The 18,562-nt window shown below is 41.6% G+C and overlaps 1 protein-coding gene across 2 annotated transcripts in view; it reads right to left on the bottom strand.

The window, feature by feature from the left end:
• Window positions 1–613: 613 nt before the first annotated feature.
• vstm2a (V-set and transmembrane domain containing 2A) overlaps window positions 614–18,562 on the bottom strand; it is a 109,529-nt gene continuing 91,580 nt past the window's right edge. Inside the window, exons 5-6 of one of the 2 annotated variants that reach the window (XM_080305870.1) lie at window positions 4,326–4,381; window positions 614–4,009 (exon numbers count right to left, since the gene is read on the bottom strand). In XM_080305870.1, coding sequence (XP_080161996.1) covers window positions 3,998–4,009; window positions 4,326–4,381 — 68 coding nt within the window. In that variant the 3' untranslated portion in view covers window positions 614–3,997. Of the gene's footprint in view, window positions 4,382–18,562 lie in introns of both variants that reach the window. The other variant, XM_026180719.2, reaches the window with a different exon arrangement.

Below are 18,562 nucleotides of genomic sequence, written 5' to 3'. Positions count from 1 at the left end.
TATAACAGCTATTTAAGTTTTTAAGTAAACTTTCAGTCTATAGATGACAACCCCCCCCTTTTATTCATTTTTGTAAGCAGAATATATCAGCACAATGACCTTTATCATTTCTGAATGATATATCATAATAGATCAAAACCTTTAATCCCTTCTTATATACTTGGATCAGCCACTTTTTTTATGATTATGAAGTAATTCAGTCAAGACTGTCAGTCTGCCCCAGGGCAGCTGTAGCTACAACTGTAGCTTGCCTCCACCAGTGTGTGAATGTGTGTGTGAATGGGTGGATGACTGGGTGTGTAAAGCGCTTTGGGGTCCCTAGGCGGGACTAGTAAAAGCGCTATACAAATACAGGCCATTTACCATTTAATTCAAAAATGATGCCAATCGCAAACATTTGTTTCTTTTTCTGTTTAGCTTTTTTCACATTTTTCAGTCTCTTGATGGTATATAAAGCAAGATTCTACGGTGCTATCAAACAAAAAGCTATTAATAATTCCAACATTTATTCCAAGTTGGAAACTGGGCCAGTGTTTAGCACTGTCAGCGCTCTCTAGCTCACTCACTAAAAAGCTCAGTATTTTAGCAACCAAACAGATGGGATTCCTCAGTGTTTGAATTTCATCTGTGAAAATGGTTTATTTAAATATTATTCTGGTATTGTCATTATAATACAAACTGTTGCAATGTTGCAGTACAGAAGCCTCACACAATAGCAAAGAAAAGAGAATTATAATTCATCAGAAGTTTTGACAGCTCAACAAACAGACAGGACCGCATTGAAATGAAATACATTAGAAGAAACAAATACATCTAGAGTGGGTGAAGAGTTGGCATATAAAACAGAACAAAAATGGCTGTGTGATGTTTCTGAAATAACATCCCTGGGTGTAGGAACTGCTGCTGTTACCATCACAGTGAACTGTTCTCCTCTTTGGTAATAGAGACCTTGCTGCTTGTAAGCAATTCAGCCTCTCCCAACACTCATACCAAGTATTAGTTATTATTTTTTTAACCACACCAATCAATCATTGCTCCCATCTCTCTTTCTTTGTTATTCAGTATGTTGCAAGGACCCACGATGAAGTGAGTCCCCTAGATTAAGATGAAGGCTTTATAAAGGAGATGTTTCTAATATATATAGATAGATAGATACTTTTTTTTTTGTCAAATACATTTTACCCATTTTCATTTTGAAGAGATGAAAACCCACTTTGGACTTGTTTACACTTGAATATGAGTACATGACACCATTGTTACAAGTACAGAACATCACTGGCCTCTGCCTTTTTAAATGGATTTAAAAAATGTTCTCATGCTGATTATTTCATTTACAAGTTGTACAATTCTGCATCTTTTTACATGAGGTTGGACACACCGTCCACTCTCTGGCACACATTCAAATCTCGTTCTCAATACACTGGAAAAGATTGTTTTCTCCTTGTAAACTAAATCATGTTACATAGCTTTTCAAAACAATCCGTCGAGTGGCATATATGTGACAGCGATGTTAGATTAACTGTCTAAATGTGCATTGAAGCTATTTGAAACTTGAGGCATTAGACAGGGTCGCCCTCCATCGCCCGCACATCTTGTACCCAGCCTTGATGCTTCTGATCAGAAGATGTCTCTGCTCTTATCCCAAAGCACGACACATTCTGTCAGCCTTTGAAGCTCCGAGCTGGATCAACAAGTTTTCACACAACTGTTATTGGAAATGCATCTATACAAGGGAGAATTTGATTTAGCTTTGACTGCAAAGCAGAATGAAAGCTCAAAGTGAAGTGAACATTTACCTTTTTTGGGACATACACAGTAATCATTTCAAAATGCTGTATGCGTGTGATCAAAACGCCCTGAGATCAGGTCCATAATAATTGAAAACCCTGCCTGATTTAAACATCTCTGATCTCTCATTCAACATCATCTTCTCAGTAATGTCCAGACAGCTTCCAGCATAGCTGCTATTTTTAGATCACTCCCTGGAAGTTTTTTCTTTTACCACATGACGTGTACATCCTGTGATTTCACCGTGGACCTCAAACTTGCACGGTGACCAAACAGCAACTTGACTCGGCCGTCGCTGGTGATGGGATCTGGGTTTCCAGCTGTGATCCAATAGTTTGAAGGCAGCAGATCAGATGAGGTGGGAAATAAGAAGCATGCTCATCATTTTTTTTTTGACATTCATGAGGTTGTGCACCATGACATGCTGTGTGTCTGGTCCTGCATTGGTGCGAGGTGCCTCAGGGAAATGCTATTGCTTTCCAGTTTTTCACCCACATCAACACAATCTTTGCTTTTTACGTGCATTATCTGCCTCCCTGTAACTTTTTCCTGAAACTGAAAATCCGATTTTAATAAAACTGAAGGACATCAGCACATATTGCAGAGGCAAGCCAGGGATAAATGTACAAGGTGATCTAAAAATACCACCTGTGCACAAGAAGATGATCTTGAACAAGAGGTTGGCCAATTTTAAATGATATGGCCAAGAGTTGATTTTTTTAGGGGGTGTGGGGTGGATTCCCAGAATTTTTTGATCACTCCTTATATACTATGCATGAAAGCCAGCTTACACCATATAATAAATTATGACTTCTATTATCATGCTTTATCTTTGACCACCTTAAAAGTTGGGCTAAGCAAGAAGAAAGATGGGAAATAAAGCACTGATCTCGTTGCAGGGTGATTGGTGCTCTCTGGCACTGAATTTTATGGTCGATAACATTCATTTACAGTATCCTTCTTGAGACATCTGTCAGCTATTCGCTTAATCATAAATATTTCACTTTAAATTGGAACATTGGTGCACAATGTCCTTTCAGCTCAAAAGTTAACAAGGAAAGAATCCGTTTTTCTTTTGGAGGTTATCCTCAGTCATGCTAATGATCTAAGCTATGTGTACTATGAAACCCCACCACGCCTTTGCCTCTGTTTGTGTCAGATTGTCAAAGCGGTATATTTTTAATAAATGCTATGCATGAATAAAAAACTCTGTGATATATCATCTGAAGATAAAGCTAAAAATATATTAATGTGAAATTAAGAGAGAAAAAATAAACGTATTTCACATAATGAGTATACTCTCTGTGTCACTGGATCTCATGTCACCACCCTGCCACTCAGACTTGTACCTGTATGTGTGTCACTGTATGCATTAGGAATCATAACCAATAAATGCTAGCTATCCTCATCATCCAAAGTGGGCAAATCCTCATTCATCCTCTGTAATTATAGCAGGGAGGTGCACAGCATCTGAAGCATGTCATTTAGCAAAGGTCCAGTTCAGTTAACATCAATCATCCAATGGTCACATATTACAATTTTGAATGACTCGTAACTTGTGACATCCTTTTTTATTCCTACCAAGGATGCGATACAAATTAAAATGACATAGGGACATTTTTTTCACATCAAAGTTAGCACATTAAAATAAAGCTAAATTCAAAATATCGTAACACTGAACTCCAAATGTTTGACTCATGTAGGTCAACTAATGTGTTATCCTCTCTTCTAAGCCTTCAGACCGATAAGCATGCATATCCCCGGATGGATCACTAACAAGATGTTAAATTATGCACAATGGAAAGCTGGGTGGCTGATACAGCTGAAAGAAAAATTGGAAAATTTAACCTTTCGTTAACCTGTTGGTTAATGGTAACAGTCTAAATTAACACATACTTGAATATAAATTATCTCTTCGAGAGGGCTAAGAGTGCCTATTCACATTGAAGTTCCATGGTCAATATGGTGAGTGGTAGCTATGTATACAGCACATACAGTAATTCTAGGTGCTTCAAATAAAACAGATATAGATACAGATCTAGAATTATATATATTACACAAATATAGACTCTCCTTTTTTTGTTCGCTTTTGAGCAATGAACGCATGAACTGGAACAGCGAAACCATAAGAAAGTCATTCTTCCATGAGATTTATCCAACAAGATACAGAGTCCAGTTGTCACATAGGAGCGTTGCACCTCAGGTGGTGTCAGGATGACGTCTGTACAAAAGGTAATCCGACAGCTTTAAATGTGACTGGTGTTTACATTGGCTAATAACAATGTGCTGGGTGCAAGAGCAGTAGTGGCTAGGACACGAGGGGGGGGGGGGGCAACTGTGCTGTCCGCAATATGGTGGAGAGATGTGTGTGGGGTAAGGGGGGGGGGGGCGGGGAGAGGGGCAGGGAGTAAAACAGGCATTTTTTTTCTCATTCGCTTTGAGAGCAAACAGAAAAAGAGAGAGTGAGTGAGAGAGAGAGAGAGAGACCTGGGTGCAAACCATGTCAGTTCCTCAAATTATAACAAGGCATTCCTCACCAAACCACACGCCACGAGGAGGACAGCCAGTCCATAGCTGGATGATATTCTTGTACCTGTAAAGATAAGAAACAGAAGCACAAAAACACTGTTACTATTCTATTTTCTTCCCCGTGACCAAAACTCTCTACAGGAACACAAATCCTTTCCTATGAGCTTGTTTAAGGCCTACAGCACATATGAAAAAATGACTTTTCATGTTTGGAAATACAAGAACTGGAGCATTAAAAAAAGGCTCTTAGTGAGAAAGAGTTTGTCCATAAACATGTAATAACAAATCAAATTAAATAATCACCATGTTCTTTCTCTTAAAGTTGAATCTGACATCAATGAAGCTCACGTATACTGTCAAGTATGGTGGTTCTTTCCTTGAGCTAAATACTTTTTGTTTTTACCATATCACACCATTCACTCTGTGAAGGTTTTCAGTCATCCAGGTCATCGTAGTCTAAGGAGCTTGGAAAGAAAAGCATCTGGACTTCTTTAAGTTTACTTGAAGACGTTTCATCTGAGAAGCTTCTTCAGTTCTAAGAGCAGCGAGTGGTGGAGAGTCCAAGAATTTAAGCCCTAGGGGAGTGTCCCCACAAGAGGGTCATGGACCCCTTATTGATTGTCTACCTAATCACAGGAGCCAAGGTGTGAAAATGGGTGTGGGTCACAATCAGCCAAGGTTTTGGGTGAATCCATTGTGAAGCCTGGCCCCACCCTACCATGTGACTTCTTGAGGTCAAATGGCCCAGGATGTGAGTGGGCATTAAGGCATCTTGGAAGGATCTCAGAACTGGATTATAGATGGTAGACAGTTGGTGTTGTAAGCCACCGCCTCTGTTCAAAGATGGTCGTTCAGAGTGGACATAGATGGCTTCTTTCACTCCTCTTTCAAACCATCTGTCTTCTCTCCACCAGTTGCTCTTAGAACTGAAGCTTTTCAGATGAAACATCTTCAAGAAATTTAAAGAAGTCCAGTCACCTTTCTTTCCAAGCTCCTTAGACATATCACAGATCTATTTTTTTTTTTTTAATTTGAGGTATTTCTCAATACAAGAAGAAAAAAATGCTGTAGTTTTACTTTAAGGCTCCTAATTATAATATTTGGTGCCTGACTTGGATAAGATAATGCTAAACCTTAGCTTAAGGTGAGGATTAAAGTTTTTTCAAATCTCTACAGTAAATGGTAAATGGCCTGTATTTATATAGCGCTTTTCTAGTCCCTAAGGACCCCAAAGTGCTGAGCCACCGGGCCCTCTGACCACCACCAGTAGGCAACGGGTGAAGTGTCTTGCCCAAGGACACAACGACCGAGACTGTCCAAGCCAGGGCTCGAACCGGCAACCTTCCGATTACAAGGCGAACTCCCAACTCTTGAGCCACGATCGCCCTGTATCAACAATGCAGTAATGCAGTAATTACAGTATCAACTTGGTAACTAAGAAAAATAGTTGTAAAGTGAAGTCGTAAAATTAGTTACTGTTGCAAATCTGCACATACATGTTTAGTAAATGCGGGCTGATGTCCTGTCATTAGTGTGTGCCATTAAGCTGAGGCGCACTTGGGTATATATAGTGTGTGACTATAGCTGCCGACATATAAGTCTAACACCGTTAGGCATTTGAAAAAGAAAAACAACACGATCTCTGCAGCAACAGCAGGTGCTTGTGGGTTGAAGGTGGTAAATGAAAGTGCTACTTCAAGACACTTTTTAGAAGAAAGATTCTGATTATTGCAAATACTCTCAGAAGCAATTTAACTTCTGATCTTTTTTTTCTATTTCAATGAAATCCTCGTGTTAGCTTTACTCAAGAACTATGACACTGTGTCATCCTGCTAGCTCTTTCTGTTTATTATTTTGTGCGAGTGTGTTCAAAATGAATGATATATATATACACAACTGGTTTATTTTGCTCGACATGTGGTTTCTTGTTGTTTTACACCCACATCTGTATTTCAGGTTCTGTCCAACATATGGTCTAGATGGAGTAGAGTCTAAATGTAGCCCATACAGCTCCTGCTACGTACAGTATATAGACAGTTGAGTAGGTTTTAGGAGCGATCGTGGCTCAAGAGTTGGGCGTTCATCTTGTAATCGGAAGGTTGCCGGTTCGAGCCCCGGCTCCGACAGTCTCGGTCGTTGTGTCCTTGGGCGAGACATTTCACCCGTTGCCTACTGGTGGTGGTCAGAGGGCCCGGTGGCGCCAGTGTCCGGCAGCCTCGCCTCTGTCAGTGCGCCCCAGGGCGACTGTGGCTACATGTAGCTTGCCATCACGTGTGTGTGAATGGGTGAATGGGTGGATGATTGTGTATAGTGTAAAGCGCTTTGGGGTCCTTAGGACCAAGTAAAGCGCTATACAAATACAGACCATTTACCGTTTTAAAAGCTTTTATGTTTTTATTTAGTCAAGCTAAAAAGACATTTAAAAAAAAAAATCTGCCAGAAAATTCAACATTAATGAATCAATGGTACGGAAGCAAGAAGAATGAGTTGGGGAAAGTTTGACATATCTGATCGCTTAATGTGCCTTATATTCAGGCACCTTATAATACGGTAGCTTCTATCTTCCTTTAGCATGTCCAGATGTCCAACTTTTTGTGTGATGGTAGCATCTTTCCCTTTTGGGTGCTACCGCAGGTGCCTTTGACCGTGTAAAACATTTGTCGACATTGTTGTGTTTGTTGGGGAGAAAACTTGCAGACATAAAGTACAGCACTTCAGAGTCACACTGCTAGCGATCGAAGATTTATGTAAATGTGACAAGCTGAAGGCATTCTGTTCTGTACGGGAGACACAGCACGGAGGAGAGTGACTGACAATGGTCTACAGCCGATCAGGAGGCAGAACACAATGCCCTGTAAAAAAACAAACAAACAAACACAAAAAAGCAAAATTGCACAAAAAAAATTTGTGAAACAGTGAGGCCGCGAAAGGTGAACCACGTTACAGCGAGGGACCACTGTACTTGAAATATGAGATTGACAAAAATGAAGCAAAATTGTAGAGATTCAGCTTGTAATGGTTGAAGGAAAAGAAAGTGTCTGCTGCACAGGCTGAGGGTTTCAAATACTCCACACACCTAATCCCAGAAAACCTGTTTCTAAACATGTGAATTTTAGAAAGAAATTCAAACGACCAAAAATAGACTTGAAATTGTCTACAAAGAAACACAAAGTGCTGTGATTAAACCAGGAGAGGCAGACAACTACAAAGAAAGTTAAAATGACCAGAAAGAGACCAAAACCAAACACTAAAAGGCAGAAAAAAGAAAAAAAATGCAAATTAGCCCAAAAAGCGATTGGAAAGAGTCAGAAAAAAGGTGTCACTGAGTCTAAACATGACCAAAAAGAGAAGAAAGTAGACCAGAGACAGAAATGTGTTAAAAGAAATGCAAATGAAACACATAAACAGAGAGACAAAGAGAAGAGAGAGACATATAAACTGACTGCAAAGAGATGCAAACCAAGTCGTCTTATGTGCCTTTACCTATATAAACAGGGGGAATGTTAATCTATGTGTGATTGATGTTATAAATACATTCATTTAATTCTAGCACCTTTACTGAAATCCTGGAAAACTGTAAATAAAGGCTTTTGGACTGCTCTGAAAACATTTTGCATGGGCAGTTAGCATTGCCTAAGACCTGACAAGCTGCTATCACCACTGCGGGCAACTCTGACTGTTTACTGAGCATCTGACATGACTAACAACTGCAAACTAGAACACAACCTCCTCAGCCTACAGTGTGATCCGCTTGCGTCTTGGAAACATTGAGCCAGAACTGATAAGAGCAAAGTAACAAATGACAGCTGTACAATCGGCCCAGCAGATGTCTGTGGACGTAATACTAGGACACTTTTAGTGTTGAATTCTTAGATAGGGAAAGAAATACCATGAAATAAAGCAGGATTTCAGTAATATTCATTAAAAAAAATCACATTATTCAGTAAACTATATTAACATTTACTAGATTCCTGTGTCATACTGGAATCATTCTTAGAACTGGTACAGTTCTAAGAAGAAACTGTACCAGGGGAGCCCACTGTTCCTCGCAGCTCTGGATTGTCAAGGCTGCTGAGGGTTAGGGGACGTAAGGAAGGGATGGTGGTGCAGAGATGGAGGGCTTTGACCCTTTATTCCTCCCCACCACATCTCATTTGGCTCGAGGTGATCTAGAGAACAGGAGTGCCACAGAGGAGCAGCAATCACTCTAGGCCAAAACATCCTTCACACAGAGAATAATTAATCAGCTTCCAGCTAGAAGCCGCAGAAAAGCACAGATGCAGTGATACAGGACAAAAAAATCTGCATATCTACTGAACTATTTTACAATAATCTACTCTGTATATAAAAGTACGCAGCTTTAACTGTGATTTCACTGTTGCAAACTGTTAATTACCTCAGGATGGAGGATGTGCCTTTGACTTCATTTTCTATTTTTCATCATTCTTTGTCAATAAAAGTAAAACCATGAAAGATTGTTTTTCTCAGGGCTTTGAGTTGCCATGCTGCACCACTGTGTTCATCCTACATCTACTGTTTTGCCAAAGTTTTCAAACTGCTCTAGTTTTTTCTGTTCTTGACTCTGTATGATGTCACTAAGAAACCGCCATCATTACATGGACCTCTCATGGACACTCAGCTCTGACTGCGATCACAAAAGCTCCGTCTGAAAGCTGGCTTAAAGGCAAGGGAAGGTAGATTGTTTCAAATACAGGATGAGAGGCTGTGCCAAGATCCTGTGTAAGAAAGAAAATATTTTAAACTATGAATGATGCAGTAGTGATGCTCTAGTAGAATCCAATAATTAGTAAACTATTCTGAGCGTGTCATGTCTGAAAAGGGCTGCAGACAGCACCTGTGTTCTGCTGTGGAAGAAAGACATCCTCATTAAAAATCTCGCTGTAGCTCTAACACTTCCCTCTTAAGTACCACAAAACACTGACTATCTAGCAGAGTGTGTTGTCATGTTTTAGTTGCATGTATCTTTTAACTCCTAATTTCAGCAGGGCAACTAAGGGTCTGAAACAAAGTCACTTGATATCTACCCCTTTAGAACTCTTTATAATGACTGTTAACAGGAGTTTAGCTTAAGCAGAGTTCAGCTAACAGGAAGGTTTAACTGACAGGTGAGATGCAATTCTCCATTTCACAGTGCAGTATTTATGGCTCAATGAGTGCAAAATAATAACACTTGAAGTTTGCAAAGCAAAAGTAGTTTTATAGGAGAAGTTGAGTGTTTTTCAGATGAAAATGGAGCAACAGTTGATTAAAAAACACTTGCCATCTGTCCAGAATAAAAATATTGTGCTTTGGGATTATGTTTCAATTCATAGAGTAGGGAAAATTGCACAACCTAAACTGAACAAAACTGAAAAACTCTGAGGATATCTAACATAGCTCATGTGTGCAATACAGCATTTATTTGTAACTCACAACCTGCGTTATATACACAACCTAAAGGAAAGGAAAAGTAGCAATAATAGAATTCAAAAGATTCAAATCCAAAGTAGTTGTTGGCCGAACTCCCTATTGAAGACCCAAGAAGCATTGATAAAAGACAGCCTGCTATTTTTACAACCAAATACAGCAGCAGTATAATGCAGTGAGGCAGGGCTGCTTGATTAGGTCATGATGACCTCCTTCTGGATATAACCCAACAATGATGGGTCACTGCACACCACCCTGCACAGCTGCGTAGGATCATTTCTTTAGTGTTAGTTGTGACGTCTTCCAGATGCACTTCAAAATCTGCTGAACTGACTCTGAATTATTACGCTCTAGTCCCCCCAGAATCTGGTGATCAAGCCACGTACAAAACAGCACAGAGATTGTTATTCATACATTATTGATTTGCTGTTGTGCTGCTTTCCATTGTTTCGTGTGGGATTTCCAAAGCCATTTTTCAGTTTGCTTATCTGAGAGAACACAAACAATAAGGGAAGGCACATGTACCATAGATATGATTCTATCAGGTAAAAGAAAAGATCAGCCACACTATCAGCACTGCACCATGTTCATATGAAATCTCTGAAGCAACATCTTGTAGTCATCATAGTCCTTCATAAGTTATAAAGACTGCCAGTTGTGTCCAGTAAATCGGAGGTTTGCCCAAAAGTTAATTTCATTTTTTTTTCTTTTACATGGAAACCACAATACAAGAAGAAGAAAAACAAAAACCTTTTTTTTTTATCTGCTGGTCAATTTGGAGAGTCTGGCAAAAAGAAAAAACTAGCAAAATACATATTTAGGGCTTAGTTTAATTAGACAGTTCACATGTATATTTACCGATTGAGTCCATGTTCTCCCTGTGTTTGTGTCCATTCTCTACCCATGCTCCAGTATATGTGCACAAAATCAAAGTAAGTGTTAAATTAAGCTTAAATTATGTTTTATTTTACTTGGAGGATGTTCATTCATTTATTTATTTATTGTAAGTAAGATTTAAATACTGTAGCAAAAGATGACGGTACTCCTAGTTGGCTGTGTCTAAAATTTAGAGCTAAATGGACTGATTCTTATATAGCGCTTTTCTACTCTCCCAGAGTACTCAAAGCGCTCTATACAACATGCCTCATTCACCCATTCACTTCTAAACACAAGTGCAAACTAATCTACATTCACCCACAGCCACACTCCGATGAACGCATCGGAGGGCAGTTTTGGGGTTAGTATCTTGCCCAAGGACACTTGACATGCAGATTGGGGAAGTCTAGGATCAAACCACCAACCCTCCGATCAGTAGCTGATCTGCTCTACCACCTGAGCCACAGCCACCACAGCCACAGCTAGTAAAAGTAAAATAGGAAACTTATAACTTATAACTTATAACACCATGAGACCGGACAGTGTGCGCACCACGGATGACGTCAGTGCGCACACTGTGTCTGAGGAGGATGTGCGGAGGTGCTTCAGGAAGGTGAACGCACGCAAAGCTACTGGTCCGGACGGGATTCCCGGCCGCGTCCTCAAGTCATGCGCGGCTCAGCTGGCTGGAGTGTTCACGCACATCTTCAACCTTTCCCTCTCTCTGTCTGTAGTCCCAGCCTGCTTCAAAATGGCCACCGTCATCCCTGTACCCAAATCCTCCACCATCTCCTCATTGAACGACTGGCGACCTGTAGCCCTGACCCCCATCGTAAGCAAATGCTTCGAGAAGCTGGTCAGGGACTTCATCTGCTCTGCACTACCCGACTCACTGGACCCTCTACAGTTCGCATACCGCCACAACAGGTCCACTGATGATGCCATAGCCCTGACACTACACACTGCCCTGTCACACCTGGAGAAGAGAGACACGTATGTGAGGATGCTGTTTGTAGATTACAGCTCAGCATTCAATACCATCGTTCCCTCGAAGCTGGACAGGAAACTGCAGGATCTAGGACTGAGCAGCTCCCTCTGCAGCTGGATCCTTAGCTTCCTGTCTGACAGACGCCAGGTGGTCAGACTGGGCAGCATCACCTCATCCCCCATCACACTGAACACTGGTGCTCCACAGGGGTGTGTACTGAGCCCTCTCCTGTACTCACTCTACACCTACGACTGCACGGCCACTAACAACTCCAACATCATTGTGAAGTTTGCGGACGACACTACAGTGGTGGGTCTTATCACTAACGGTGATGAGACGGCTTACAGGGAGGAGGTCAGCGCCCTGACCCACTGGTGTCAAGACAACCATCTCACCCTCAACATCGCAAAGACAAAGGAGTTGATAGTGGACTTCCGGAGGTGCAGAGAAGTACACACCCCCATCACCATCAAGGGCGCTGCTGTGGAGAGAGTGAGCAGCTTCCGGTTCCTTGGCGTACACCTGGCTGAGGATCTTACGTGGTCAGTACACACAAACAAAACAGTGAAGAAGGCGCAGCAGCGCCTCTTCTTTCTCAGGAGACTGAAAAGATTCGGCATGAGCCCCCGCATCCTCAGGACCTTCTATCACTGTGCCATTGAGAGCATCCTCACTGGATGCATCACCACCTGGTATGGCAACAGCACCGCCTACAACTGCAAAGCTCTCCAGCGAGTAGTGCGGTGCTCTGAACGGATAATTGGAGGTGAGCTTCCCTCCCTCCAAGACATCTACAGGAAGCGCTGCCTGAGGAAAGCGGGGAGGATCATCAAGGACTCCAGTCACCCCAGCCATAAACTGTTCAGACTGCTTCCATCAGGAAGGAGGTTCTGCAGCATCCGGTCCCGTACCAGCAGACTGAGAGACAGCTTTTTCCATCAGGCCATCAGACTGCTGAACACGTCATAGACACCTCAGCTTCACTACTGGAACTTTAACATTATGCACTCCATACTGTACAGTAACGCCACTGTTTTGCACATGTCTCACTCTGTATATTTTATTTTATATATTTTATTTATTGTTTACTCTATTTAATTTGTAAAATATGTGTACACACACACACACACACACACACACACACACACACACACACACACACACGTAGAAAAATATTTAGTATACACATCCAGAAATGCATATACTATTATATATTGTACATATATTTATTAGTTTCAGATGTAGCCATTCTTGTATTTTGCTTGTTTACATTATTGTATTTTGCACAACTCTGTTGCTTGTGAAGCTCGCACACAAGAATTTCACTCACATGTGCTGTACCAATGTACCTGCACATGTGATGTGACAATAAAAGTGATTTGATTTGATTATAAAAGGAAAACGTGGATGGATAGACTGAAGAAATCAAGCATCAGGACAGAAAACCCTGAGCAATATGGCTTAACAGTAAAAAAAAATACACAACACAGAGATATAAATAAGTCATTTTTTTGTGACAGAATCATAAGAAATGGGTGGAATGGAAAAGTCAAAAGAAAACCTGTAATAACACCCAAGCAAATATCCATCCATCCTTTTTTCCACTTATCTAGTAAAAGTCTATTTTTGTCCCTGTTGGCAGACAGGGACAAAATTATTAGAGCTAAATGTAATCATGTCATCCTTTGAGGGTCACAAAGGTACAAATGTGGCTCGCTGTAGCTCGTTAGATAGAGCAAGTTATCTAGTAGTTGGAAGGTTGGTAGTTAAATCTCTCACTGTTCCAGTCTGCAACCAACTGAAAGTTGCTCTCTGGTGTGTTCACTGGTGTGTGGACACATCAGATATGTGAGACCACTTTTTTATAAAATAACAGTGAAATTGGATAACACCTCCCACCCACTCCATGACATGTTGGTCAGTCACAGGAGCTCGTTCAGTGAGAGACTGAGATTACCAAAAAGCACCACTGAACGACACAGGAAATCATTCCTGCCTGTGGCCATCTCCCTGTACAACGCATCCACTTAACACACTGTTTGCTGCTACAACTACACGTTTCTTTTCCAAATATTTATTTATAAGTGACTTATGTATGTATGTATGTATATATATGTATATATTGTACTATTCTTAGTTAGCGTATTGTCTGTCTTGTCTTAATGTTGGTTTAAAATGGAGCACTGTAACAAAAAATAATTTCCCCCAGGGATCAATAAAGTATTCTGATTCTGATTCTGATTCTGATTCTGAAATAGGTAAAATCTTAACTGTAATTTTAGAACATGATTCTTGTTTTCTAAATGATGATGCTGATCGGAGTTAAAAATGATGTGGGCATACCTTGCCAAGGACAATTGCTATCATATGAGGATGTACTGTCCGTCCGTTATTCACGTGTAGCATTTAGTTTCTAAACACCAAGATAGTAGCACTTTGAGCCTTTACACTGGGATCTACTAACCGAGTGACATAACGTTAGTGCATTTATCTTTACATGGGTTTTATGGTCCAAAGAAGCTATACAAATTAACGTGTCTTGTTAATGTGCTTTTGATGATTTATTTTCTCACCCTCTTGTCCTCCATTTCATAATGGCATTGTATCCCCAGATAACAGTAATATGTGAGGGAATTGTATCTAAAGTACAACAGTTATCTCCTCCCAACAGTGCCAGTCACTTTGAAAGACTGTATAAATCTGCAGTACTTGCATATGAGTCTGTCACCTTCTTGCATGCACTGGGTGCAGGATTGTTTCCATTTGTTCCATTCCTAACCCTGAAATGATGTAAGCAATCCACATAGTACGGGAAAACAACACCGTCTGCAGCAATTATTCTCATAACCTCACAGATTCCTTCAGCTTTTTTGTGAGCTGTTTTTCACTTTCAAACTAACCTTGCCAGCAAGCATACTAAAGGTAAAGTCTGTGCTCCTGTGCTATTTTTAGAAAACAACAAAGGAAGAGCATTTGCGAATTATTATTGTTGTTGTTTTGTGTTCTGCTGTGCATTTTAATTGATGAGCAGAGGGGAAAATGTAAGAAGTCTCTAATAACACAACTGAACATACACATATATAGAGAGAATACACAAAAAGAGCTTTAGCTTATTATTTCATTTCACCATCGCTGTAGCTAAAAGCACTTTCTTCCACTTCCTGTGATCGTTTGCTTGACAAGGTCACTGTGTCTTTACATGTCATTTGGAATCATCTATCTAAAGAGGGAAGCTTTGGAGAAAAAGGTTTCCAGGGGAGATTTTGAGTCGTCTGAATTCTGTACATAGTGTTTAAAGCAATACATGATGCCACTTTGAGTTTTCCCTTTTTCCATCCTCCAAAGTCAAAGTAACTGCAGAATGAATCATGTGGAAACATAATGAGTGAAAGTATCTAAGCTTGCGGAGACCTTTTTGCTGGTTTCTTGGTGCATGCTGAGATAGAATAGACCCATATTGAATACTTTTCATTTTGTCCTACTTAACCTAACACAACACTTCTCATTTTGCCAAAATGTTTTTGGCTCGGTGAAACAGTGATGTGAAATATTGATTCCAGGCCAGTGAAGCAGCCAGGTTCAGTGAGGCAGGGAGGTGATTCACCACAGCACCTCCACAGGGAGCTCAAACTGGCTTCATGCCAGTTCTATCTATTGCTGCTGATCCCTTGCTGGCTGACCGTCTCTTTGACTCGCTTGCTTATTTGTCCGTGGGCTCCAGTATATAACTTGCTTTCTGATTTGCTTGTTGACTGATAGACTCTCTAACTGACTCATAGACTGCCCAAGCCATAGTTAGATTCTTAGCTAACATGACTGTGTAAATGCCATTAAAATGCAGCTTGATTGTTCAGCTGTGATGAGTCTAAATGTGGTAACACAGTCTAAGGAATAAAGCTTCTAAATGACCATCCACAACATCTAAAACGACCACACCAGGATGACCACACACTACAAGTGTTTCTTTAACCATTTAGCCACTGAAAAGGGGAATAAACAGCTAATGAGGGCGTGGGGATATTTTATTCTGATGGGTTCTTACCCAAACATACTTGGTCTAAGCTTCTAGCAGCATTGTTCCTGTTATATGCCTTGTGGAAATGACTAATCCACCTGGGTCTGGGTGCAATTCCCCCCTCCAGGGGCAAGGGTACCTAGACCCGGTTTGTAGAGTACGCTTGGGGAGTGTGATTGTGTGTACAGCGTCTCTTTATGTCTGTCTCCACGTTGGTTGAGTGTGGAGTGAGTGCATATGAGAGCATGAGGGTGGGAATGGATGTTTGTGTCTGTGTGTGCCTGTATGTCTGTGTCTATATGTCAGGTTGGGTATCAGACGCCACCTCTCTGGGGACACCTCAGGCCCTCCAAGGTTTGGAGGCCTATCTCCACCCACCACCACTTCCCCTGCCGGTGGCGGACTCTCTCAGGTGTCGGTGTGTTGGTGGTTCTTTGTGTCTGGGGGTGGGCGTCCGGGTACACACCGGCTCACTCCTTGGCGGCCGCTTGTCGGGGCCTGGGGCCTGGGGCTCGCTCGGGCCCCTTTGGAGGTGGGGTGCCCCCGGCCTCTCGGCCTAGGGCTCGGTCACTCAGGCGCAGCTGGGGGCCGGCGGAGCTCACGGGCGCGTCACTGCAACTCCCCCTGACTTCTGCTCCGCGGCTGCTGAGTGAGCCCTCATCTGGGACTCTCCTCAGCTCTTACTGGAACAGTGGCGCGGCTGCCCCTCTGTTGGTCTTCCATGGTCTCTTGTGTTCTGGGGGCCTCTGGATGTCTGGAGTTTTGATCTCCTCCATACCCGCTTCACACCCTGGAGGACGGGGCTGTGGCCCCCCCACACTCCCTAGCAGATCATTACATGGAGAAACCTTTGGAATACAAGCATGCTGATCCACACAGGTATGCACACATGGGTATTCACAGACGCGGACTAAAGCTTTCTTGGCTGCTGCCTCAAAGCACACTGTGCGCTGTCTATCTTGCGTGCTGCACAATATCGTTTATTACTTAGTAAATATTGATATCTATGACAAGCTAGTTTATTGTGATGGTGCTTTGTTTTCTCTATTATTATGTTGCTCTTTGTTGTTTGCTGTCTCCTCTGTTTGTTTTTTTGTTTGTTTTTTTTTTTTCTCCATACAGGTGACCCAGGAGTTCTTTTTTTTTTTTTCTCTCTCTTCCCCCCCCTTCTCACCGTCTCTTCTCCCCTTTGGTTTCCTTTCTTTCTCTCCCCCTCTTTCTCTCATTCATTCCCCCTGTCCTATTTATTAAAAAAAAAAAAAAAAATGACAAAGGATGAACTGAAGCTCTGCCATCACGTAATGTCGCATACTGCTGTTTCTGATGTCATTTAAAAAAAAAAAGGAAAAAAAAAAAAAAAAAAAGGAAATGACTAATCCAAATCTGATGCCCATCTAAATTTGACACCTTTCACAGTATTTGTCAGTGTTAATCGGTGTCTTGTCTAGTCTCGTGTTTTTTGTATTACTTTTCCCTGGAACACTCTCTCACAGTCTGTTCTCTAAAACCTAAAAGAAGAAATATGGATTGGATCAACTGGTCCCTAAATGCAATTGACACCCCTTTCTCAACGAGAAGTTTGGGCTCAGGTGAGCCTGAGTGCTGAAGATATCTACCTATTCATTCATTCTCATTCTTTATTTATTTGTCACATGTAGTTATAGCTAGTACAACATACAGTGAAATGTTTTTCCTGGCTAAAAAATACTCCCCCCGACTGTGAGAAACATACTAGAAAAACTTTTACCTAAACTAAGGAGTAAGAATCATATATAAAAATGTAAAAGTGTATAATATCCTGTATAATATATATAAAAAAGTGTAACAGGTGTAACAGCCATGTGTTTGTGATTATAAGTATATCCATAATCGTGCAAAGTATTGCACTGTAATGATTTGAAAAACTATAAAAATATACATATTTACATAAGTACAAATGTATATAATATGATAAGATAAGATAAGATAAGGTTCAGGAAAGAAGAAAGTAAAGTGCGAATTATGTACTATGTGTGAGATTGTCCAGCATATTATCCGGTTTGCGTTTTTGGTTGAGGAGTCTCACTGTTTGTGGGTAGAAACTCCTCCTGAACCTTTCTGTTCTTGTTTTCAGGCTACAGAGGCGTTTCCCTGACCTCAGCAGCCTGAACAGTTTATGGGCGGGATGGCTGGAGTCCCTAGTGATCCTGATGGCCCGGGATCTGCACCTTTCAGCGTAGATGTCCTGCAGTGCTGGTAGAGGTGTTCACATAGTGCGTTCAGCTGTGCGCACAACCCTCTGCAGGGCTTTCTGTTGCTGTACTGTGCAGTTCCCGTACCACACCATGATGTTGTTGCACAAAATGCTCTCAATGCCACCAGTGTAGAATCTCCTCTGTATATTCTTGGAGATCTTAAACCTCTTTAGACGCCTCAGGTGATAGAGGCGCTGTCTGCCTTTACTAATAAGGAATTCCGTATGTGTGCTCCAAGTGAGGTCCTCGTTGATGTGAACACCGAGGTATTTGAAGTTGGAGACTCTCTCCACGGGGGTTCCATTGATCTGAATTGGGGTGTGAGTTTTATCACCTCTCTGTCTTCTAAAGTCGATCACCATCTCCTTTGTTTTGCTGATGTTCAAGGAGAGGTGATTTGCCTCACACCACTTTGCTAGTCCATCCACCTCACTCCGGTAGGCCCTCTCGTCATTCCTGGAGATGAGTCCCACCACCACTGTGTCGTCAGCAAACTTCACAATGGAATTAGTGGGGTGTCTGGCCGTGCAGTCCGCGGTGTAGAGGGAGTAGAGAAGGGGGCTCAGTACACATCCCTGGGGAGCCCCTATGTTCAGTGAGAGTGTATGGGAGTACACATCCCCTATTCTCACTGACTGTGGCCTCGCGGTCAGGAAGCTATAAATCCACCTGCACAAAGATGTACTACATCCCAGATCTTGGAGG

This window comes from Astatotilapia calliptera, chromosome 9 (assembly GCF_964374335.1).
Source record: "Astatotilapia calliptera chromosome 9, fAstCal68.1, whole genome shotgun sequence".
NCBI classification, from domain to species: Eukaryota; Metazoa; Chordata; class Actinopteri; order Cichliformes; family Cichlidae; genus Astatotilapia; species Astatotilapia calliptera.
The sequence above is the reverse complement of the archived record's forward strand: the minus strand, read 5'-3'. Positions and strand labels throughout refer to the sequence as shown.